This window comes from Trachemys scripta, chromosome 25 (assembly GCF_013100865.1).
Source record: "Trachemys scripta elegans isolate TJP31775 chromosome 25, CAS_Tse_1.0, whole genome shotgun sequence".
Classification (NCBI taxonomy): domain Eukaryota; kingdom Metazoa; phylum Chordata; order Testudines; family Emydidae; genus Trachemys; species Trachemys scripta.
In genome coordinates, this window is record NC_048322.1 from 806,638 (window position 1) to 831,841 (window position 25,204).

Below are 25,204 nucleotides of genomic sequence, written 5' to 3' on the forward strand. Positions count from 1 at the left end.
GGAGAGGGTCAGTCTGTGTGAGCCCAGAGCCCCCGCCCACGGGCTGGCTGCACGTCACAGCGACCGGGGATCCTTTCTAGCGCCCGAGGGGGATGGGGAGGAAATGTGGGCTGCAGAGATGGAGGGTTTGATTCAAGGCCACCCCCCCTCCCCCCCGTGAGCGATGTACAGCTCACCCCGGCCCTGATCCCTGCTCCCTTCCTGGGGTAAATAAACTTCCCATCCCCCAGCGCAAGAGGTCCCGTGCTCTGGTAAATAACTCCCCCACCCGCCGGGAGGTGCATTTATGGTTCTCCCCTGGTACCGACCCGCCCTCTCCCTGTGGCTGCAGAAACAGACGGCAGCCGAGAGGCGGAAGATCGTCTGGGAGTGGCAGGAGCTGCGAGGGTTTCTGGAGGAGCAGGAGCAGTGGCTGCTGTCCCGGCTGGAAGAGCTCGAGAGAGCCATTGCCCAGAGAAGGGATGAGGGCGTCTGCAGCCTGTCCCGGGGGATTTCCCTGCTCAGCGAGAGGGGAGGAGACGAGGGGCAGCGGCCACCGAGCCAACCCCTGCAGGTCAGACTGTCCTTGCAATGATCCTATGCAGCGTTTCTATGCGAGCGTCTCAGCCCTGGACCCCAAAGTACTTTACAAAGGGGTCAAGGGCATTATCCCTATGGGACAAATGGGGAAAGTGAGGCAGAGGGAGGGGCAGAGCTCACAGTAAATGCCCTGCCAATGTCTAATTGCATTTGGGCTGAGGGTGACACCCCCTCCCTGCCATGCCGAAGCCCCGAGCCAGGCCTGAGGCCCCTCGTCACCCCAGTGAATGGGTGTAATGGGGTAGGGGGCTTGAGGGACTCTCAGCACTAATGGAAGTTCACTCTCAAGGCAGACGAATATTTTTTTCCTGTAAAGTGCGAGGGCAGAAACTTTCCCCCGATGGCGACGTCCCAGCAGGGTTCCTGGGGGGCGGCAGTTGCTCTCTGAACATGACCCCAAGTGTCTGAAATGCCCCAAACGCCAGACTCCAATGGTGGTTCCCCTGCCTGGGACGCCCCCATGACGGCCTCTCCTTTCTCTCCCTCTCCAGGCTGCCGGGAGCCCTGGGAGCAGGTGAGTCCCCGGCTCCATTTTCACTGCCCCTCGTGCTCACTTACACTTGGAAACTGCACTAAATAGGGAGCTTGCCCTTGCAGTGCGACATGCCGGCTCGGTGCCTGTGATCACGTCTCCCCTAGCGGCTGCCTCACCATGGGGCAGAGCCTGTTTCTCTCCGACAGCTAATGAGTGGGGTCAGACACATGGGCCAGACCCGGCCTGTCTGGCGTATTTATGTGGCCACCTCACGTATTCCCAGTGTGCAGAATCTCAGCTTTCCGTGTTATCGTAAGTTTCTAGGCCTCATGGTTGGGGGAAAAAAAAAAAAACCCCTCCCAGATGCACACGGGGACGCTGTTGTTTCTCTGTGTCTGCCAGCGGCCGGAAGCCGTGGTTGAGATGGGTGTGAACTCCCCTGTCCTCCGTTCAGCTCATTGGCGCGTCCGCTGAAATAATGACACTTTAATGTCAACATTCAATATGCCATGGCTGGTCACTGGGGGGACGGGGTGGGAGTGGGGCTCTGGAGGGAGAGGTGGGAAAAGGGTTTCTGTAGGATGGGGAGAACAGAGGAGAGACATGAAGACAGTGGAGAGAGAGAAATAGAGAAATGAGGGTGGAAGGATGGGGAAAGCAGGAGCGCTAGCAGATGCGGGACGGCTATTTTCCCACGGAGTGATACAGACGGTGACAATAAAGGATTTAATAAGTGCAGGTAACTAAAAGGTTATTTCCTCTCCGAAGGGCAGACTCTTCCCTTGGTATTTGTGCCTGGGTGTCCCACTGAGAGCAGGGGGTGCCTGGCTCTGAATGGAGCCACGTAGGGAGTCCGAAATCGATGGCCTGGCCTGTTGACCGTCACGGACCGTGGAATACATCCCTCTCTGAAAAATGCGTCAGACACCCCGGGGTTACAGCTTCAGCGGACAGGCTCTGGGCTTTTGGCATTAAAGGGGGCTCTGTCTGGGGCCACTGTGAGCCTGAGACACACGTCCAGTCTTTGGTCTATGTCTCCTTCCTTTCCCGGTAACCCCAGCGCCGATGCCCCTTGTTCCCAGGGTAACCCAGCGCAGGGGTTGGCTCTGCACCCCACAGAACCAGTGTCCCAGAGAAAGCCCCTGAACCGGTCTCCGTTCCTGGTGTCCCGTGTCCGTGGAGAGCACAGGGCTGAGGGCAGGCGACTCACTCTAACCGTGATCACCTCAGGCTACAAAGCTCAGACCCAGGTTTGCTGGAGTTTGGGGGTTGCTGGGCTCAGGGTTGGGGGATCAGGCCCATCTCTCACCCCTCCTCCTTTCCCCAGCAGGGAGGACGGGGCGTTTCCGAAGCTGGAGCTGGGGTTTGCGGAGCTGGAGAAGAGACTCTGCAATTTCTCTCTGCAAAGCGCCCACCTGCAGGAGGTGCTGCTGGGATTCAAAGGTGACTGGGAGTCTGGGGGTGGCGTCTCCTCTGGTGAGAGCGGCCCTGGCCCTGGGGAGGAGTCGGGGACTCTAGTAATGTCACTGACCCCGGGCTCCATCTCACAGCCCCAGCTCAGCGAGTCGCCCTTCCCCATGGAGTAGCCCTGTGGGGCTGGCTCTGTCTGCAGCGGCTGCGTTATCGGCCTCTGATCTCTGTCACCATCTCGTAGTTAGCAGCAGTTACATTAATAATCAAGGGGAACCTCCCCTGAATTCTCACCTCTCCCTTCCTCTCCTTCCCCTAGAGACGCTGCGACTGGAGCTGGGGAGCGACACAGGTACGTGTCTGTCTCTGACGGGCCGTGGGGAGATTTCAGACCCATAACCATGTTAGCGTCAGGGGGGCGCTGCCTCCAGCCCCGACGTGCAGCTGGAAATGGTGGAACACTGAAGCCGGGTGACCCCCGTGACTGACTCACTCCTGCTATGACGTCTGATGGGGATTCAGAGTGAATCCGGATCTCGGGGGCGTTTCCCTTTGGGGAAAGGGAACAACACCTGGAAAGGTGTGAAATAGGTGAGACAAGAATGAAACGTCCACACACTGAACAGTCTGACAGCTTTAATGAGTGACTGAACATGGCCATGTTGGGCAGCAGGGTCTCAGGAACGAGGAGGGGGTAGAGATGGGGCTGGTCTCCCGTGTACAGACTGGCTGTGAAGGGGAGGAGATCCCTAGATGGAATTTGGGATCAGATCATTGTGAATGAGATGGGAGATGGGAGCTGCTCGAGTGTGTGTCACACTTTTCACATTGGTGGCCCCTTATTTGAAGTCAGGGTTTTTTTTGCGGGGGAGGAGGAGGGATCCCCTTACATTGACTCTGAAAGGAAGAATCAAATGTGTCTCCAGACTGAGCCTCTGTAATGTGGAGGGGGTCTCAAGAGGCTGACCGAGAACCGCTGACCTGGAAGGATAAAGTGGCAGGAAGTGGGACAGTGAGACTTTGCTTTCAGGGGTTCTCAAACTCCATGGCACCGTGACCCCCTTCTGACAACAAAAATTACGATGCGACCCCCAGGTGCGGGGACCAAATCCTGAGCCCGCCTGAGCCCCGTTGCCCCGGGTGGGGCCTGTAACCTGAACCTCGCTGCCCAGGGCTGAAGCCCCCGGGCTGCGGCTTCAGCCCTGGGCAATGGGGCTTGGTCCCAGTAAGTCTAAGCCAGCCCTGGTGACCCCATGAAAACGGGGTCATGACTCACAGTTTGAGAACCGCTGCTTTAGCTCATAACAAACTGGTAATATCTCACGGCCCGTCTTACTGCCCGTCGTGAGTCACCTGGAGTAGCAAACCACTGCCCGAGAAACGTCGGCCTAGATCACTCATTGTCTGAATGGGAAGAGGGCATTACTCTGTGTATATGGACCTGCTGTGAATGAGCAGTTAGCTGCCGTGCCAGATATGGACTGAGCCAAGGAACGATTTATTCCCCTAAAACCCCCATTTCAAAAATCTTTTCATTATTCGGCTCCCAGTTCATAGCTGTGCCCAGTGACCCTGTCCCTGCTGTGTCTGTCACAGCCAGAGACACTGAAACCCCTCCCGTGGTTAGGAGAGACGAGGACGAAGCACAAAGATCGGCGCCAAAATGGCATTCGCACTGGTAGGACAGCGAAGGCGTCCACAAACAGACAGGTTTCGGAGTGGTAGCCGTGTTAGTCTGTATCAGTAAAAAGAATGAGGAGTCCTTGTGGCACCTTGGAGACTAACAAATTTATTTGAGCATAAGCTTTCGTGGGCTAAAACCCACTTCATCGGATGCATGCAGTGGAAAATACAGTAGGAAGATATATACACACACAGAGAACATGAAACAATGGGTGTTACCCTACACACTATAACGAGAGTGATCAGTTAAGGTGAGCTATTATCAGCAGGGGAAACAAAACTTTTGTAGTGATCATCAGGATGGCCCATTTCCAGCAGTTGACAAGAAGGTGTGAGTAACAGTGGGGGGAAAAATAAGCATGGGGAAATAGTTTTGCAGTAACCAAGTCCCCCAGCCGGAGGGAGGGAGAGAGAAACCGAGGAGAAGTAAGCAGGGAGAGAGGTAACAAGCTCCCAGACCTGCTCAGTTCCAGTGCCTGTCTCGGCACTGGACAGATTGTATCCAGTCCCCACCTCTGCCTAGATCCCACCCTCGGGGACCATGTCGGGAGTTAAAGAGTCTCAGTGGAGTTAGCCCTGGTGGGAAGGGTCAGGTCTGCACTGCAATAAGAACGGCCATACTGGGTCAATACAATAAAGCGACTGAGTGTTTTGCCAGTAGCAGAGCTGGGAACGTTTCTCTGCGGGGAAAGAGCCTGGGGGAATGTGCTGTGACTGTCACTAAAACTGGTTCTGAAATCTCTCCAATCCCCCTCCTCTCCCTGACAGGCTGCCGAACGACATCCGCCTTTCCCTCCGGATGGGCCCAGCCTCCCAGGGGATGGGGAAGGGAATCGGCTGCCGGGGAGCTGGCTGAGGTAGGCATTGTCAGGGAGTGGCTGGTGGGTTCCCTCTGCACGGACAGGGGCAGTAAACCCAGAGGAGGTGGGAGCTTCTGGGGAGTTCAGTCTGGAGGTGGGAGGGGGCAGGAAATCCACAGGGTGGAGAAAAGCGGGGGGGACAGGCTGTGACTTGTTTAACCTGGGGCTTAGATTCTAGGAACAGACTCATGGGGGTTGTGGGAGGAAACTGCCCTATTTATGGGACAGGAAACACCCTTGAGACAGAGCTGGAGAAATGACCAGCCTGCCCGTGCGGCAGCTAGAGCCCACTGACCAGAGGCTGCTGGGAGATACGAAGGGGCTTAGGGGAGATGCCCCATCCCCTCACGCCCGTCTGCTGGCAATGAAGAGGATGTTTGGATTCCCACCGGGGAGCTGCCCTCGGGCACTGCTGGGGGCTCCATGTCCTGTATCAGCCTATGCAGCGAGAGAGGTGGAACAAGGGCTCTCTCTTTCTCCCTGTCACAGGATCCCTGGGGTGCAGCCTGGGACTTTGGGACCCCTGTGCCCCCTGAACTCTCCTGCCTGGGCGTCTCGCACAATACTTTGCTAATGACAAGCTGCAAACCCCTCCAGGTGCTGTTATCACTCAGTGCAACCGCATGTGGAGATCTCTCACCCAGCTCTATTGCATGAATGCTCCCAGAGCCACTCATGAATCACACAGAGAAAGGCACCCGCCAGATCCCCGACTTGTACCGCAGGAATATACCGTCTTGCATTGCTCAAGATAAACAATGAAGTGGATATACACCAGCCTTTGTAAATCAGAGCAGATTTACCCAGCACATCAGGCAAACTCACCGGTAAAGATAAACAGTACAACAAGTTTATTAAAAGATAGATTTTAAGCGATAGGCACAAAGTCAGAGTGGGTACCAAAATAAAATAAAATATAAGCACGCCGTCTAAACCTTAACCCGTATCACACTAGACCGTATTTACTTGACCCACGTGTTGCCTCTGCCGTGAGCTAATCACAATAGCCGTCCGATTTAGCAGTATTGGAGGGGCAGGGTGACTCACCTCTTTGTGACCCCCATGGTACGTGCCACAGAGAATAAGATTTAGCCACTGAGTAAATGAAAGCCACCATTATTGTCGCTTTCTAAATGGCTCCCATCCTTGGATTATTCATGATTTCAGTTATTTTTCCCCCCATGAGTGAATGATGCAAAATAACATTCATACAAATATTTGTTCAGGTGTTTAAATGAAGGAGGAAAAACTCCTTTAAAAGAATAGCTGGTCAGCAAGACTACGGTGAGATACAAAATTAAGACCAAATTAATCATGCCAGTAGACTGAGCTTAGAATACTATATATATAAGCACACAGTCTAAACCTTACCCCTGATCACACCAGGCAGTGTCTACATCAAGCAATGTTCTCACCCCCCTGGATCTTAGTCCCTAATATAGACGTTCATCTCTTAAACCTGGGCCAGTCTTCTCTGTTGAAATCATCAGTTTTGTGAGCATCCTTGTTGCTTGCAGCATAGGCGGGGGCAGGAGAAAGGCCAAGCATGGGGCCCCTGTGTTCTGTTTTTTACCCTCAGTCCATGTGCTTGGAGAACGCAAGTCCAGGCATGTCTGGGGGGTGTTGCTGAGACCCAAGGTGAGGCAATACCCCGATCTGTCTCCTGTGAGTGAGTCGTTGAATTGTAACTCCTCTGCTGGACAATGGCTGGTGATGTCTGTTCAACCCCCACCCAGGCACTGGTTACCCTCCCTTGTCGTTGTTTCTGGAGAGCTAGTGTCCAGGGACTTCCCAAACCCACAGCATATTTAGTGACAACCCTACAACGCAATTCTCATAACTACATATGCATGAATGATACACATATTTAGATGGAAGTTCTTCTTCACACAGCACACAGTCAACCTGTGGAACTCCTTGCCGGAGGAGGTTGTGAAGGCTAGGACTATAACAGCGTTTAAAAGAGAATTGGATAAATTCATGGAGGTTAAGTCCATTAATGGCTATTAACCAGGATGGGTAAGGAATGGTGTCACTAGCCTCTGTTTGTCAGACGGTGGAGATGGACGGCAGGAGAGAGATCACTTGATTCCCTGTTCTGTTCATTCCCTCTGGGGCACCTGGCATTGGCCACTGTTGGCAGACAGGATACTGGGCTAGATGGACCTTTGGTCTGACCCAGTACGGCCATTCTTATGTTCTTATGGAACAGTGAGTTTCAGCAGATCATAATCTTTCCCACGATACCTCACACAGCCTGCTCTATCTGCAATATCACAGTTCTATACAAATGAGGAATATGGGGGTTACTGGGCTGTCCCCAGAGGTATAGAGTTTCCCACTCCCCTCACCCCGATGCCTCCTGGCTGCTCTGAGCAGGGTGCGGATGGGACTCTGCTGACTGTGAGCCTCCCAGAGCTCCCATGTGATTGGCCCTGTGAATAGTGGGGCTGTGAGTGGGGCAGCAGGTACTGAGTGTTGAACTCTTGCTCTTTCAGAGGCCGGTGACTTTCGAGGAGGTGGCTGTGTATTTCACCAGGGAAGAGTGGGCTCTGCTGGACCCTGCTCAGAGAGCCCTCTACAGAGATGTCATGCAGGAGAACTATGAGAATGTGACCTCGCTGGGTAAGGATCCCGTCCCCTTGGTTCTTAAAAGGGGAAATGCAGAGTTAAGGTTCACGTCACCCCACAATACAACCTTAACTCTGCCCTGTTTCAGCAACACCCCGACATGCCAGTGACACACACACCAGCTTTCTGCCCTCCCCTGCTACACAACACTGCGGGAACAGAGCCCAGGAGCAGAACAGCACAGAGTCTAACGTCGTCTCTTTGCTAAGGCAAAACGTGGGTTCAGGTCTGGCATAAAGAACAGAAGCTGCCTGCCCCGGCCAGCCCTCAAACCCTGAGCCTGCCGCACACAACCCAGCTCAGATTTACAAACTGTTACCAGCCCTTTACCCTCCCCCTGAGATTCCTTCTGAGTCGTTGCCTTCACTTGCCCCTCACTGAGCCCTGGAGACCAGTAGTATTTTACGCCAGCAGACAGCTGATGCTCCCCGTGGCAAAAGCACGTCCTTGTGCACGGTCACTGACACAGCCTGCAACGCTCAGCACGGAAATGAGGCAGACTCGGTCCCCCAGGGGTCACATACACCTCTCTGCATACCACAGTCACAGCTCTGCCAGGCTGCTCCAACTGCTCCCTCCACCATCCGATTACAGCTACAGCTGACCCAGTGCACACAGCTGTGGGGCATGCGGATAAATGCCGGTGTTCCGATCTGTGGAACACCACACAAACAACGGCACGTTCTCTTGGTCCTTCCTCGTATCTATGATAGATTCACAGATTTTAAGGCCAGGATGGGGTGTTAGGTCATCTAATCAGACCCTCCTGGACAACAGGCCATGGAATTTCATCCAGTTACTGTGGTACTGAGCTGAATACCTTGTATTTGACTAAATCTGGGGTCGGCAGCCTTTCGGAAGCGCTGGGCCGAGTCATTCTAATTTAAGGTTTCGCGCGCCAGTCGTGCATGTTAACGTTTTCAGAAGGTCTGCTAGAATCGCCGCGCATCATTATTCTAGAGCAGCTCGACTCCACCGCAGGGGGCTTGGAGAAACGGAACTACGGGCTTGTCTGCGCTTCAGATGCTACAGTAACACCTCGGCGTAGACATTAACTAGCGTCATGGGAGGGGTTCTCCCATCACCGTAGTTAATCCACCTCCCCAAGAGGCGCTAGCGACGTTGATGGAAGAATTCTTCCCTTGACCTAGCGCTGGGTAGCCATCGTGGATAGTTCTCTGAAGACGTCCACGCAGTGTGCAGCGGCGGTCAGAAAAGCAAACAGGATGTTAGGAATCATTTAAAAAGGGGTAGAGACTAAGATGGAGAATATCTTATTGCCCTTATATACATCCGTGGGACGCCCACATCTTGAATGCTGCGTACGGATGTGGTCTTCTCATCTCAAAAAAGATATACTGGCACTAGAAAAGGTTCAGCGAAGGGCAACTAAAATGATTAGGGGTTTGGAACGGGGCCCATATGAGGAGAGATTAAAGAGGTTAGGACTTTTCAGCTTGGAAAAGAGGAGATTTAAGGGCTTGTCTATACTTACACGCTGGTTCGGCGGCAGGCAGTCGAACTTCTGGGTTCAATTTATCGCGTCTTGTCTTGTCTGGACGCGATAAATCGAACCCAGAAGTGCTCCCCGTCAACTCCGGTAATCCTGCTCGGCGCGAGGAGTACGCGGAGTCGACGGGGGAGCCTGCCTGCCGCGTCTGGACCGCGGTAAGTTCGAATTAAGGTACGTCGACTTCAGCTACGTTATTCATGTAGCTGAAGTTGCGTACCTTAGTTCGAATTGGGGGGTTAGTGTAGACCAGGCCTAAGGGGGGATATGATAGAGGTATATAAAATCATGGGTGTGGAGAAAGTGAATAAGGAAAAGTTATTTACTTGTTCCCATAATATAAGAATTAGGGGTCACCAAATGAAATTAATGGGCAGCAGGTTTAAAACAAATAAAAGGAAGTTCTTTTTCATGCAGCGCACAGTCAACTTGTGGAACTTCTTGCCTGAGGAGGTTGTGAAGGCTAGGACTATAACAGGGTTTAAAAGAGAATTAGATAAATTCATGGTGGTTAAGTCCATTAATGGCTATTAGCCGGGATGGGTAAGGAATGGTGCATCTCTTTGTCAGAGGATGGAGATGGATGGCAGGAGAGAGATCACTTGATCATTGCCTCTTAGGTTCACTCCCTCTGGGGCACCTGGCATTGGTCACTGTTGGCAGACAGGATACTGGGCTGGATGGACCTCTGGGCTGACCCAATACGGCCGTTCTTATGTCATGTTCTTATGACTGCACTGAGTTTAAGTCAATTTAATTAGGTCATTCAGAGGTGTGGATTTTTCACCCTGCCCAGTCCCCGTTGCTGCTGACCTGCATTGCATCCTAACCAGACTCCACTTTCACTTGGTTTTACACAAGCACAACTATTATGATTCTCGTTCTCTCTGCACCGTGCACTACCTACCCCCGCCACACACACACCCCCATTCCCTACACACTGGGACCCCAGCCACCGATCCTGATTCCTTACATTCCTCCCAGTCACAAGCTGACTTCTTTGCTCTAGGTGATGTCCTAAATTGGTAATGAAACTTCTGGGGACTTGGAGGGTCTCGCTCCCCCCTTCCCTTTATGCAGGAGCCACATTCTCTCTTCTCTGCAGGCTCCTTAGATCTTTGAGGCAGCCCCTCCTGAGATCACACAGTCTTATTCTTACTTTTCATAGTCTCCTTTTCCAGAGGAATTAGTCCGTTGCTACTGAGTTATAATATCTAATCCCCTAAACTCACCCTAGGTACTTCAGGGACTAGATGAGGCAATCTCAAAAACATTAGCAATTATCTTTGAAAACTCATGGAGGGCAGATGAAGTTCAAACACAGAACCTACCTTTAAAAAGGAGAACAAACAGGACCTGAGGAATTATAGATCAGTCCGCCTAACTGGAAAGACACTGGAACATATTATGAACCGATCAGTTTGTCAGCACCTGGAGGATAATGGCATTAGGAGGAATAATCGGCATGTGTTTGTCAAGAACAAATCATACCACACAAAGCTAATTTCCTTCTTTGACAGGGTTACTGGCCTCGGGCATTACAGGGAAGCAGCAGATTTGCCTTATCTTAATTTACGTACGTCCTTTGACACAGTCCCACGGGCCATTCTCATAAGGAAACTAGGGAAATGGGGTCTAGATAAAATTATTATAAAGTGGGTACAAATCTGTTTGAAAGACCGGACTCCATTTTAATGTGCAGCAAGGGCGATTTAGGTTAGATATTAGGAGGAAAAGTGTAACCACAGGGGTAGTTAAGCTCTGGAATAGGATTACAAGGGAAGCTATGGAATCCCCATCTCTGGAAGTTTTTAAGAAAGACAAATACCTCTGAGGGATGGTCTAGGTTCACTTGTTCCTGCCTCGGTCCATGGGCTGGATTAAATGACCTCTCCAAGTCCCTTCCAGCCCCACATTTCTGTGATTCTCTCATTCTAAAACCTTCCCCAGGCACTGGGGGATTTTCACGCTCCTTTCCATTACTCCTGACTCGCTCTATTCCCTAACTTCTCAAAATGGGCTTTCCTGATCCCTAACACACCGACATACTGTGCTCAGTGATCTGCCCACTCCTTCCCATTCCTTACAATGCTGAGCCCCACAAGTGCATGCTCCCCAGCTCCAGTTCCCCGATGACTGTCTCGTTCCCTTGGGGAGGTCTTTGTCGGTAAAAAGCAGTTCCAAGGTGGCTTCCCCTGGGCTTTCTGTGATATGGAGTTACTCTCTCTGGGTCTTCAAAGGAGCCCCTTTGAACAAGAGGGAAGTAGAGCAGTGAGGAATTAATCCCATTATAACCAGCGTCTGGCACCTTTGAGTACCTGGAGAGCTCGCTCCAGAATGCCAGGGCTTTAAAATGAGCAGAGGTTTTAAAAAAGGCCGTGTTCTTTGGGAGAAATGTCCCGTGAATTCACCTGATCTCACTTGTTTTCTGTCATCCGAGCAGGGTTTCCACTTTCCAAACCTGCGGTGATGTCCCAGCTGGAACTAGGGGAAGAGCCGTGGGTCTCAGATCTCCAGGGCTCAGAGGGAAGAGAGATCCTGACAGGAACCTGCCCAGGTGAGGAATCATTGGACCAACTCAAATACTGTCTGTGCCTGAAGGCCACAGCTGAGATTCCCTACCAAGACCTTGAGAGCTCTTCGAGTTCAGGATTGTCCCTCAGCAGGTGGTGTATCCTCAGGGCTGATGTCGCTTGTGGCTTCCTACCCATCCTGATCAACATGTTGCAATAGCTCCCTTCCTAACCTCCCTTTATCCTGACCGGTGGGATGGGATGTGGAGACAGAGTTGATCCCCTCCATTCTACCCTCTGGGGAAGAGTTTGGGGGATTCATTTCCTGATATTTTCCGTCCCTGCTTCTGAGGTTTCTCTGTCCCAGCAGGCGGTGGGACGGTGAGTGAGAACAAGGAGCAGAATCTAAAGCAGGAAGATGCTGAGCATATGGACCTGCACGGGGGATTAGCAGAAAGAACTCAAGGGAACGTGCCCAGGAGTCGTGAGGAAAGGCAGCAGGGAAACCAGGCAGGGGAAAACATGGGTAAATCCATCAGTTGTGAGGAAAATCACGAGGACCTCAAGGAAACCACAGCTCAGCAGAAAATCCTCACGGGAAAGAGAAAAAACCTATGCACTGAGTGTGGGAAAACCTTTCCTGGGCGCTCTCACCTTATTATGCATCAGAAAATTCACACAGGAGAAAGACCCTACGCATGCTGTGAGTGCGGGAAAACCTTCAGTCGAAGCTCACATCTTATCAGACATAAGAAAATCCACACCGGAGAGAGACCATATGAATGCGGGGAGTGCAGGAAAACCTTCTCTGTGCGTTCACACCTCATTATACATCAGAGGATCCACACAGGAGAGAGACCCTACGTGTGCTGTGAGTGCGGGAAAACCTTCACGCGAGGCTCCCACCTTATCAGACATCAGAGAACCCACACCGGCACCAGGCCCTATGAAATCTGTGAGTATAGAAAACACTTTTCTGGCAGAGAAGCCCTCATTAATCATTGGATACTCCACCAAGGGTAAAGACCCTATGAATGCGAGCGTGGGAAAACCTTCATTTACCGCTCAGACCTTAGGAGATATTAGATGGTCCACATAGGATAGACAGGCTATAGACAATCTGAGTATGGGAAAAGCTTCCATCAGAGCTCACACCTTATTTATCAACCGCGAAGGCACAAGGGCGATAGCATAAAAACCTTCTCTAGGGCTCACAACAAATAAGGGTTTTTTTTCTTTAATACTTTTCGTAATGTGGCCTTTAAGGCTGCTACTGTGACAGATTTCTGTTACCAATCTGCCTGAGGCGTCAGGAGATCAGGCTGAGGCCGCCGGATCGTCAGGGGAGGGGATGAAGGAGCACAGCAAATGTTTAAGTTTTAAAGCTTTATTAATAAAATAACAGCGGTAAGTGCTGGGTGCGCCGCACGTCACTCAGAGGAAGGAAGAAAGCGTTAGTGCCCGTGTCCTAACCCGCTTTCATACTCACACACGCTGTGATGAACTGGGACTGTTCTTAATATGGTCTTTGAATGCTGAGTGGGGAATGTTGGCCTGGGAAGGCAGGGGAGTGTGGCTAGGATGGTCTGCACTGGGGGATGGGAGACGGGCCTTGAGGGAGGATGCCTGAGCATGTAATGTGAGAACCCAGGAGGGGGTTGGGGCCAGGTGACACCTTTGCCCGGGAAACTGGACAAAGGCTGGGGGAGGAGCTGGAGAGAATGAGAGTTTCAGGAGCTGGCTGGTGTAATGGAGGGGAGCCCAGACGGGGCTCTGACCCCCACCCTCCCCAATGGGGCTGTGGTGCCCCTGGAACCCTAAGATGGACCTAATTGGGGGGGGTCCTGTTGTCTGTGCCTGCAAGACCTGTCTTGGACTGTGTTCCTGTCATCTAAATAAACCTTCTGCTTTACTGGCTGGCTGAGAGTCATGGTGAATCGTAGGAAGCCGGGGGTGCAGGGCCTTGTCTCCCTCCACACTCCGTGACACACGCACAACCCAAGGCTGGCCAACCCTGGATATAATGTAAGAAGAAGAGAGGGAAGTGTAGATGAGAGTTTTGTTCTGTGCACAGGCTGTCTAGGGTCCACTGTCGATTTCCGATTTGCTTCAGCTCTCAGGAGGGTTTTAAGTCCTGGGGTCTTTTGGGGGCGTTTTGTTTAGGGACTTTTGTTTTTTGTGCTTTTTGTACCAGTTTAAACTGGCTTTTTGTGGCTTCCTCAGCTTTCCCAAAATACACTGGCTTTAGGGACACAGATTTGTTGTTTTCCCCCTCGCTGGCCTTCACTGTCTCACTAGGTTTTTTTGCAGTTTTGTTTAGCTTCTCATGTCTCACGGCTGGCTGGGGTTGGGTCAGATACAAAGACGGCTGCAGGCTTTTTGGCTGCATAAAGTCTGTTCAAGCGCAGTGACCTTGAACTGGTTTTAGCGTTTTAGTTTTAAACTGAGCTAAGGCGTTAAGTTAACCCTTTCTCTTCTCCCTTCCTCCCTCTACGGCCGCTCGCACCCTGCAAAAAACCTCACACCTTTAACCCTTCCCAAAATGCCTTGCAATGCCCGCAACAGCGTTAGCAACATACAATGCTGATCTGCCTCCCCAAGGAACTCCCTAAGGGAGGGGGCCATTGGGTTGTAACACTAGTGCCATTTACTTCATTGTGGGCTCGGCTCCCCCAGGTGAGTGGTCTGGTTTTGCTTTCTGCAGCTTCCCCTTCTTTGGGGTGAATCCCCAAAGATCCTTTCTACCAACTGCTTTGTTCCATGAGTCATGGGAGTATGAGTCCCTCTTACGAGGAATGCATGTCCGCCCCAGGTGGGGGAAACAGAAATGACGTCAGTTAGCGTCACGGTGGTAAAATCTACCTGGGCCTTGTCTCCATTAGCATGTGTTTTTAGTTCGCTAGCTCCAGTGAGCTCTCCAGGTGTAAAATCACAACTATGTTCTCTATACTGACATGGCCCCTGGGTTAGAATCATAGAAGATGAGGGTTGGAAAAAACCTCAGGAGGTATCTAGTCCCACCCCCTACTCAAAGCAGGACCAATCCCCAACTAAATCATCCCAGCCAGGGCTTTGTCAAGCCTGACCTTAAAAACCTCCAAGGAAGGAGATTCCACCACCTCCCTAGGTAACCCATTCCAGGGCTTCACCACCCTCCTAGTGAAAAAGTGTTTCCTAATATCCAACCTAGACCTCCCCCACTGCAACTTGAGACCATTGCTCTTTGTTCTGTCATCTGCCACCACTGAGAACAGCCGAGCTCCATCCTCTTTGGGTTAGCTCGTATATTTTCTCTTGACCTGTCCTAATCTACTCCACATTCCCTATGTGACCAGGGTCCCAGGGGAGCCTCACAGGGGTCACTCAATTAGGGTGAACTGTGAAGAATGGGGCAGACAATCCCCAAATCTGGTGCATATTCCAACACTTAGATTTACCAAACTAGCACAAAACAGCATCTATAATACCTTCCTGGTTACCCGGAAGCCAACAACACAGTTCCCTTAAAGCAACCCAGCCGTATGTCTCCACCTAGACACCCAAGTCAAATATGATGAGGATCACTGAAAATCGTATTCATCATATCAGAAAGTTCTACCAATTCCAAAGGATCGGACACATTACCTCCTAGGTTAATGAATATTCCAGATCTTACCCAAATACACCCTGACAGCCAATTCTTATTAACTAAACTAAAATTTCTTAAAAAAGAAAAGAGAGCGAGTATTGGTTAAAAGATCAGGATACACACAGACACGAGTACAGTTCTGAGATCAGATTCATAGTAGCAATGGAGAGCTTTGGAGTTGCAAAGAGTTCTTTCACACTCCTGAGTGAACAATAGGCTTTTGATGTAACCTTCTGTTTCCCACACGTCACCGGTTAACTACATGGATTTACATAAGGTAATTTATCCATTGAGCAGTTTATCACAAACTTTAAACAGACATATAGACAATTACATTATTTCACCCAAGATTCATCTAAATGTTAATATTCCCTTTTGATCTCTGAATCAATCGCTATAGTAAGACAGGAACTATCTGTTTACGTGGCTAACATCTTAGTTAAGTAGAAATCACATAAAATTAGCATCATCTCTCATTCTCTAACAATACAGGTTTGCATTTCAAAGTATAGCCTATCTAACATGGAATGGCCCCAATTACCAGTTACATACCTTTCTAACGTGTCTGTAAAGGTTGAATCTGGGTCAATTAGCCTGCGAGCTGCTTAACCCTTTCTGGCCCCGAGTCACAGTGGTCTAGATGAAATTAATATAAGTGGTTGAAAGACCGTACTCAATCTTAAATATGGAGCAAGGGCAAGTTAGGTTAGATATTAAGAAAAACATTGTGACCACAAGGGTAGTTAAGCTCTGGAATAGGATTCCAAGGGAGGTTGTGGAATCCCCACCATTGGAAACTTTTAAGAACAGTTTAGACAAATAACTCTCAGGGATGGTCTTGGATTACTTGTTCCTTCCCTCAGTGCATGGGCTGGAATAAATGACCTCTCCGAGTCCCTTCCAGCCCCACATTACTGTGATTCATTCTATAACCTTCCCCAGGCACTGGGGGATTTTCACGCTCCTTTCCATTACACCTGACTCGCTCTATTCCCTAACTTCTCAAAATGAGCTTTCCTGATCCCTAACACCCATGACATGCTGCCCTCTTCTTCCCATTCCTTACAATGCTGAGCCCCGCAAGCGCATGCTCCCCAACCCCAGTTCCCCTATGACTGTCTCATTCCCTTCGGGGGGTCTTTGTTGGTAAAAAGCAGTCCCAAGGTGACTTCCCCTGGGCTTTCTGTGATATGGAGTTACTCTCTCTGGGTCTTCAAAGGAGCCCCTTTGAACAGGAGTGTCTGGTTGCGTGTGCGCCAGCAGAAAGATGGAGAATTAATCCCTTTATAAGCAGAGTGTCTGGCACCTTTGAACACCTGGATAGTTAGCTCCAGAATGTCAGGGCTTTAAAATGAGCAGAGGTTTAAAAAAAGGCATGATCTTTGTGACAAATATCCCATGAATTCACCTGATCTCACTTGTTTTCTGTCATCCGAGCAGGGTTTCCACTTTCCAAACCTGAGGTGATGTCCCAGCTGAAACCAGGGGAAGAGCCGTGGGTCTCAGATCTCCAGGGCTCGGAGGCAAGAGAGATCCTGATAGGAACCTGCCCAGGTGAGGAATCATTAGACCAACTCAAATACTGTCTGTGCCTGAAGGCCACAGCTGGGATTCCCTACCAAGACCTTGAGAACTCTTTGAGTTCAGGATTGTCCCCTAGCAGATCTCATATCCTCAGAGCAGATATCGCTCATGGCTTCCTACCCATCCTGATCAACATGTTGCAATAGCTCACTTCCTAATCTCCCTTCATCCTGAGCATTGGGATGGGATTTGGAGACAGAGTTGATCCCCCTCCTCTCTCCCCTATAGGGAAGGATTTGGGGGAATTCATTTCCCGATCTTTTCCCCCATCTCTCTAGCATTTCCTTTGGTTTCCTTTCCCTGTTTTCCATCCCTGCTTCTGAGGTTTCTCTCTCTGTCTCAGGAGATGTAGGGACGGTGAGTGAGAAGAAGGAGCAGAACCCAGAGCAGGAAGATGCTGAGCACATGGAAATGAATGGGGGATCATTACAAAGCACTGAAGGGGACGTGTCCAGGAGTTGTGAAGACGAGCAGCAGGGAAACCAGCCAGGGGAGGAAGTAGGTCAATCCATCAGTTGTGAGGAAAATCACCAGGAAACCATGGCCCAGAAGCGAATCCTCATGGGAGAGAGAGAAAACATGTGCCCCGACTGTGGGAAAACCTTCCCTTGGCGCTCCCACATTATTGAACATCAGAGAATTCACACGGGAGAGAGACCCTACGCATGCTGCGAGTGCGGGAAAACCTTCATTCGACACTCACATCTTCTTAGACATCGGAGAATCCACACAGGAGAGAGACCCTATGGATGCTGCGAGTGCGGGAAAACCTTCACTCGACGCTCACACCTTATTGAACATCAGATAACCCACGGAGGCTCAAGCCCCTATGCATGCTGCGAGTGTGGGAAAACCTTCACTCGACGCTCACACCTTATTAGACATCAGATAACCCACGGAGGCTCAAGCCCCTATGGATGCTGCGAGTGCGGGAAAGCCTTCACTCGACGCTCACACCTTATTAGACATCAGAGAACCCATGCTTGCCAGGAGCCCTAGGAATGCTGTGACGATAGAAAAAACTTTTCTGTTTGATCAGCCCTTATTAATCATCAGAGAATCCAGAAAGGAGAGAGACGACCCTGTGAATGTTAAGTATCAGAGGGGTCGCCGTGTTCGTTTGGATCTGTAAAAAGTGACAAAGAGTCCTGTGGCACCGTATAGACTAACAAGCGTATTGGAGCATAAGCTTTCGTGGGTGAATACCCACTTCACTAGACGCATGTAGTGGAAATTTCCAGAGGCAGGTATAAATATGCAGGCAAGAATCAGTCTAGAGATAACGAGGTTAGTTCAATCAGGGAGGATGAGGCCCTCTTCTAGCAGTTGAGATGTGAACACCAAGGGAGGAGAAACTGCTTTTGTAGTTGGCTAGCCATTCACAGTCTTCGTTTAATCCTGAGCTGATGGTGTCAAATTTGCAAATGAACTGAAGCTCAGCAGTTTCTCTTTGGAGGCTGGTCCTGAAGTTTTTTTGCTGCAGGATGGCTACCTTTAAATCTGCTATTGTGTGGCCAGGGAGGTTGAAGTGTTCTCCTACAGGTTTTTGTATATTGCCATTCCTAATATCTGACTTGTGTCCATTTATCCTTTTACGTAGGGATTGTCCAGTTTGGCCGATGTACATAGCAGAGGGGCATTGCTGGCACATGATGGCATATATAACATTGGTGGATGTGCATGTGAATGAACCGTGATGTTGTGGCTGATCTGATTAGGTCCTGTGATGGTGTCGCTGGTGTAGATATGTGGGCAGAGTTGGCATCAAGGTTTGTTGCATGGATTGGTTCCTGAGTTAGAGTTACTATGGTGTGGTGTGTGGTTGCTGGTGAGAATATGCTTAAGGTTGGCGGGTTGTCTGTGGGCGAGGAATGTTGTGAGTGCGGGAAATCCAGACCGGAGAAAGACCTTAAGAGATCAAAGATGGTCCATGCAGGATAGACGCCCTACAGATGCTCTGAGAGTGGGAAAAGCTTCTGTCAGAGGTCACACCTTATTTCTCATCAGAGAAGCCACAAAGGATATAAACACCATAAATACCTTGTCCAAGGCTAACAATAAAAGTTTTTTTTTCTGTAATATTTTTGCTAATTCCCACATGTGGCCTTTAAGACTGTTCGCGCCATTTACTTCATTGTGTTCCCAGGTACAATGGTCCAATTTTGTTTTTTGCAGCTTGCCCTTCTTTGGGGTAAATCACCAAAGACCCTTTCTATCAACTGCTTTGTTCTGTGAGTCAGAGGCATATGAGTCCCTCTTACTAGGAATGCGCATCATCCCCAGGTTGGTGAAATACAGACAACGTCAGTTAGTCAGATTGTGGTTAAAATCTACCTTGGCCTTGTCTCCATTGGCATGTTTTTGTAGTTCGCTAGCTCCAGTGAGCTCTCCAGATATAAAATCACAGCTGTGTTCTCTATACCGACATAGCCCGAATATACTAGTCTGGGTTAGTTCATATATTTTCCCTTGACCTGTTCCAATCTAGTCCACATTTCCTAGTCTAGACAAACCATTATCATGAAGCTAAAACTTTTGCAAATAAGGCAACTGAATAACAAAACAGCACTGAGAGAAGCAGGTTTCAGTGGATCCGAGGACAATGCAATGGGAAAATCGGTGGTCCTGATTCTGAGTCATCAGATGTAACCTGCTTTAGAATCTCATTCTGTCTGCAACAGAAAATGTCTTATACAGAAACTCCCCAACTTACGCAAACATTCTGTGCCGGAACGCCTTGCGTAAGTCGAATTTTGCATAAGTCGGGAACGTATCTCTGACAATTACGCGGGGAAAAAAAAAAGGTTACAGAACTTTTTCCGTAAGTCCAGTTTTCCGTAAGTCAGGTTTGTGTAAGCTAGGGAGCGTCTGTACCTCTGTGAGAGGTAGATTTTTCTCTCTTTCCTGAAGGCTGCTTGGTCACACAACTGGATATTAGTTTTCTTTGGCAGAATGTAGTTCAGATGTATTGGGGACTTTGAGACAAATGACCATTTGCTTCAATGGTCATTTCTTCCTTTATTTATGGTTTCCCCTCACCCCTCCGTGATGGGAAATGTTCAAATGCAGCTCAGTCAACCAGAGAGAATATTCTCCATTATGGGATATGCTATAGAGGAAACAGTTGCAGTTTTACATCTCCTCCCGTTTGAAATGGTGAACCACGGCACACCTCAAACGGTGCAAGTAACTTACATCACTGGTATAATCACAGTTTTGTTCAATTATTTAAATCAGAAATTATTTCAAATAATCTGGGGAAAGGGTTCCCCAGTAAATTACTTGGAACTAGGCAAAATGTGTGTGCATTGGTTTCTCTCATACAAGAACAAGGGGCCACCAAATGAAATGAATAGGTAGCAGGTTTAAAACAAACACAAGAAAGTATTTTTTCACGCAATGCGCTGTCAACCTGTGGAACTCCTTGCTAGAGGGTGTTGTGAAGGCCAATACTATAACGGGGTTCAAAACGGAGCTAGATAGATTCATGGAGGATAGGTCCATCAATGGCTATTACTCAGGATGGGCAGGGATGGTGTCCCTAGCCTCTGTTTTCCAGAAGCTGGGAATGGGTGACAGGGGATGGATCACTTGATGATAACCTGTCTGTTCATTCCCTCTGGGGCACCTGCCATTGGCCACTGTCGGAAGACAGGATACTGGGCTTGATGGATCTTTGGCCTGACCCAGTCTGGCCATTCTTATGTTCTCAAAACAGTTGTGACCCAGGCCTTAGAGGTGGTTATTCCTGAAGAGATCTCCTAGCTAATACTAACAGAGAGAAGTAGTGTCTCTAGCAATGCAGCTGTGGAGGAAATAGTGGTTTTTATTGTTGTTGTTTTTGAACTCACCCTTTGTAATGCTTCAGATGTGTATAAAATAAAATGGATGTTTAATGTCAGACAACTGCAGCAAGTTTACTCTTTTTGAATAAACCCCCCACGTCTTGTACCATATAGTGATTCTCATCCAGACATATATTTAGTTTCCAGTTTAGACCTGTTCCATCAGATTAAAAAAATAAACTGGGCATGTTTGGAGAAGCCATTCCTCACCGGCACTTTTGAGATTTTTGGCTGGTTTGGTAAAGGATTCTTCTCCAGAGAAATGTCAATTGGCCCCCATCCAGACCAAGGATTTGGCAAGAACGTAGGTAGAAACAGCAGGCACCCAGTAGTTGGTTTTCACTGCAGAGATGAAAGCTGTGGTGAGCTACGGTCCAAGTAAAATTGTGCTTAGAACACAACTCGCTAGTTCAGTGGCATTGATTAGAGTCCCAAAGATGCCACGGTTAGATTGAAATGGTCCTTCACCGTTTGAATCCAAAGTTTCACGAGGCAAAGTGAAGCATGAATTCTTTTTCTCAGGACATTCCTTCCTCATGGATCCCAATTTGTCTGGACAATAAGGACTTTCCTTCTGTGTAAGTGATGGTAACCCATTAGGGAATGAGTCTGTCAATCTCCAAGTTCAGACTGCAGGATATGTGAATGTTGCGTCCTGATTCTATGCTTTAGTCTCTTAGGGCTGGTCCACACTAACCCCCCAGTTCGAACTAAGATACGCAACTTCAGCTACGTGAATAATGTAGCTGAAGTCCAAGTATCTTAGTTCAAACTACAAGGTACTTACCGCGGGTCCACATGCGGCAGGCAGGCTCCCCCGTCGACTCCGCATACTCCTCTCGCGGAGCAGGAGTACCGGTGTCGACGGCGAGCACTTCCGGGATCGATTTATCGCGTCTAGACAAGACGCGATAAATCAATCCCAGAAGATTGATTGCTTACTGCCGAACCTGGAGGTAAGTATAGACGTACCCTTAGTTTTGGTCTTGCGTTTTATGTCTTTGCATCACTTTTCCATCTCCGGGTACTTGGAAAGATTAAAAGTGTGAAAATGGAATAGAATTGTTTTTTTCTCATGTTGCAAGCCTTCCCACATAGTGTGAGACCCCTTCCGCCCACACTTATGGCAGAAAAGCCACAGATAAATTAACTTCCAGAAATGGAAGGCACCTATATGGGTGTAAACCACAAGCTTACGAAGGGTTCACTTGGTGGATATGGGTATTAAATGGAATTAAAGGAAAGTAACATATATTATAAGATTGTGTAATCTTTGATTATGTTATTGTTACCAGTGACAATGAAATTAAACATGAAGTTCATTATTTATGAATGAACAAGAGACTAATTATGTGATAACTTTCATCTTTCCAATATATTTCTGATTATATTTCTCTTTTCATTAGTAATACAGTAGCTAATTCTTAAAAGCTTATTTGAGGTATTTTACCTCTTATTACTAAGGAATTCTGAAATAAAACCATACTCCAAAGGTTGCGGTGATGGAATATGGGAGAGTAATCATGTGTATGAAAATACAGATCAGTATAGACTTTAATTATTTCCATTTCAGATTTATTCTGACAAGTTTTAAAGTCAACTTCTGTTCAGAGGACAACTCCTCAAGGAGAGAGTTGTGTAACCTTTTACCCAGTTAGAGTGTTTGGGGTACCTAGTTCCCGTAGTGCTTGTTAGCAAAGGAAAGACAGGACTTCTATGATGAGATGTCCATATATATTTATAAGAAAGGTGATGGACACATGAGGCCATTACTAGTTTTTTTGTTTTGTTCTTTTTGTTAAAAGCTGCTGTGACCAGTTATTTTTATCGGTACTCAACCTTGTTTCTTTTTGAAAAGGCCAGATATTAAAGCATAGCTACTGAACCGTTAGGCCAGGCTGTGGAGATGTCCTCAAACCTGGCCTTGCTTTTCTTTCGTTTGTATCTTTGAGGTTCACACATCCTCACTGAATGTGGTTCTCAAGAACACATAACTGAAAAACTGCTGGATTAGGGAAGAATTTTCCAAAATGATGTTAGCCCAAAGTTTGCCTCATTCCAACTTTATTGGGTCATGTTGTCGGTATCCCAGGCATACTTCACCCTGATTTGCCCAGAGAACTCAGGAGAGTGGAGTAAGCTGGAATTGTCAACCATAAGGACCACGATATAGGCTGAAGTCTTTCACCTTTCCAGTCAACAAGCTCTCTAAGAAAGATTGATCCCCTCTGGGGAAGGAAGTCATGTCATCAGTGACCGGCTCTGCCAGTCTCCCTGTCCTTGAGAAAACCTAGCAGTGGGGAGTGCTGGGCCAGCTGCAACTACAGCTACTGCTCCTACTGTACGTGAGTCCGAACACTACGAGAGCTGGAGAGTTCCAACCCCTCGTCATTTCAGCGTTCCTTGTCCTATTTTTTGATCTTTCCTTTTTATGAACTTGGAGATGTCCCAGCTTTTCTATTCTATCAGGGCATGTCTCAGTATGTGCATCAGTGCTGATCGCCTGTGGAATCCACACAGGGAACGCACCAGATCGAATAGTTCTCCATCTCTTAAATATCCCTAAAACTCTGCCCTCTGAAATGCTTGAATGTGTCCTCCTCATTCTGTGAAGTTTGAAGAAACTAAACTGTAAGTGAGAGCTATTAAACTTCTCCTTATTAAAGCCCCAGTAAAGTCTGGTTCTGTGTTGGAGGGGGAAGGAGAAGGATTTAGCCAATAGGAAATCTAAGGAGCAAGATTTAATTGGCTTTGGGGTTGTAGCTTAAACATGATACTGGAATCCATCTTAAACCTGGTGCTTTTCCATTTACAGGGAGGGGTGGGAAGCCAGAGAGAGCCAAAGGATTCCCGCCTTGTGCCAAAGATATGTAAGGGAGTGGAACAGAACAAAGGGGACTTCCAGTCATGAGAAATCCCCAAGTTACCACCTGAGCTGGAACTAACAAGGGCTGTACCAGGGGAAAGGATTGGGCCCAGACTAGGAAGGAGTCTAGTCTGTGAAAGAAGCTTATTGGAACATCTCTGAGGGTGAGATTTACCTGTACTCAGTTTCTTAATGTATTAGGCTTAGACTTGCATGTTTTGTTTTTATTTTGCTTGGTAACTTACTTTGTTCTGTTATTACTTGAAACCACTTAAATCCTACTTTTTATACTTAATAAAATGACTTCTGTTTATTAATTAACCCAGAGTAAGTGATTAATACCTGGTGGGCAAACAGCTGTGCATCTCTCTCGATCCGTGTTATAGAGGGCGGACAATTTAGGAGTTTACCCTGTATAAGCTTTATTCAGAGTAAAATGGGTTTATTTGGGGCTTGGCTCCCATTGGGAACTGGGTGTCTGGGTGCTGGAGATAAGTGACCTGAGCAGTTTTTGGTTACAGTCTGCAGCTTTTGGGGGCATGGACCAGACCTGGGTCTGTGTTGCAGCAGGCTAGCGTGTCTGGCTCAATAAGGCAGGGTTCTGGAGTCTCAGGCTGGTAGAGAAAACAGGCCCAGAGGTAGGCTCAGCACATCAGGTGACAGTCCCAAGGGGGGTCTCTGTGACCGAACCCGTCACAGTCACATCCTCACATTCCATCTAAATTACATTAAAACAATGAAATATCAGGCTGCTAGGAAGGCACTCTTGTCCGAATAATACCCCCCACCACCGGATCAAGAAACAGATCTGAAGATGTTTAAAGAAAACTTTCTTTGATTGCTTGCCAGACAGAATGCAATCACTTAGCAGCAGTTGTGATTGTGAACTCTGTACTTTTTTTTTTTTGTTTTTTGTTTTTTTGCCTTTATGGTCTAGTAACAGGGTGTAGCAGGGTCCCCTTTGCTCCTGCCTCTGCTCCAAAAACCACTCGAGACCCTCAGGTCCAGCAATCACCGGTGAAGTTTATTTACAGGGTGCAATCCCACCACCTTCTCACCAGCTACCGCTTGGGCATTTCAACCTTAAGGGCGTCTCAGTCTTTGCAGCCAGGAGGGACAAGGTTTATTCATAAAAAGAAAGAAATATAGATGAGAGTTAAAACTGGTTAAATGGAATCAATTACATCCAGCAATGGCAAAGTTTTTGGTTCAGGCTTGAGGTAGTGATGGAATAAACTGCAGGTTCAAATCAAGTCTCTGGAGTACATCCACAGCTGGGATGGTCATTCATAGGGTTACCATACGTCCGTTTTTTCCCCGACATGTCCGGCTTTTCGGCAACCAAACCCCCGTCCGGTGGGAATTGCCAAAAAGCCGAACATGTCCGGGAAAATGCCGGCCGGGTACTTCCCCTCCTGCAGCTGCTCTGCTCCTCCCCGGATTCTTCGGCTCTGTTTAAGAGCCAAGCTGCCCGAGCGCTATGGGCTTCAGGCAGCCCCCTTGCCTCCGGACCCTGAGCCACCAGCCGGGCACTTCCCCTCCTGGGCTCCAGCGGCGCAGGGTCCGGAGGCATGGGGGCTGCCCGAAGCCGGTAGCGCTCGGGCAGCTCGGCTCTTAAAC

At 48.8% G+C, this 25,204-nt stretch overlaps 3 protein-coding genes across 4 annotated transcripts in view; 2 read left to right on the top strand and 1 right to left on the bottom strand.

Annotated features, from left to right (window-relative positions):
- The window catches only part of LOC117869996 (zinc finger protein 239-like), a 1,162,621-nt gene that overhangs the window by 123,848 nt on the left and 1,013,569 nt on the right, over positions 1–25,204 (bottom strand). The window lies entirely within an intron of this gene.
- LOC117869957 (E3 ubiquitin-protein ligase TRIM7-like) lies at positions 287–5,732 on the top strand. The gene is made up of 6 exons (XM_034757059.1): positions 287–553; positions 1,071–1,093; positions 2,385–2,497; positions 2,784–2,816; positions 4,916–5,004; positions 5,497–5,732. Exons 1-6 carry the CDS (start codon positions 287–289, stop codon positions 5,662–5,664), a joined length of 693 nt encoding a protein of 230 aa, XP_034612950.1. The 3' UTR covers positions 5,665–5,732.
- On the top strand, positions 7,602–18,085 carry LOC117870025 (zinc finger protein 774-like). The gene is made up of 5 exons (XM_034757198.1): positions 7,602–7,632; positions 11,592–11,705; positions 12,032–12,616; positions 16,730–16,843; positions 17,217–18,085. The coding sequence occupies exons 2-5, from the start codon at positions 11,618–11,620 to the stop codon at positions 17,870–17,872; spliced, it is 1,443 nt and encodes a 480-aa protein (XP_034613089.1). The 5' UTR covers positions 7,602–7,632; positions 11,592–11,617; the 3' UTR covers positions 17,873–18,085.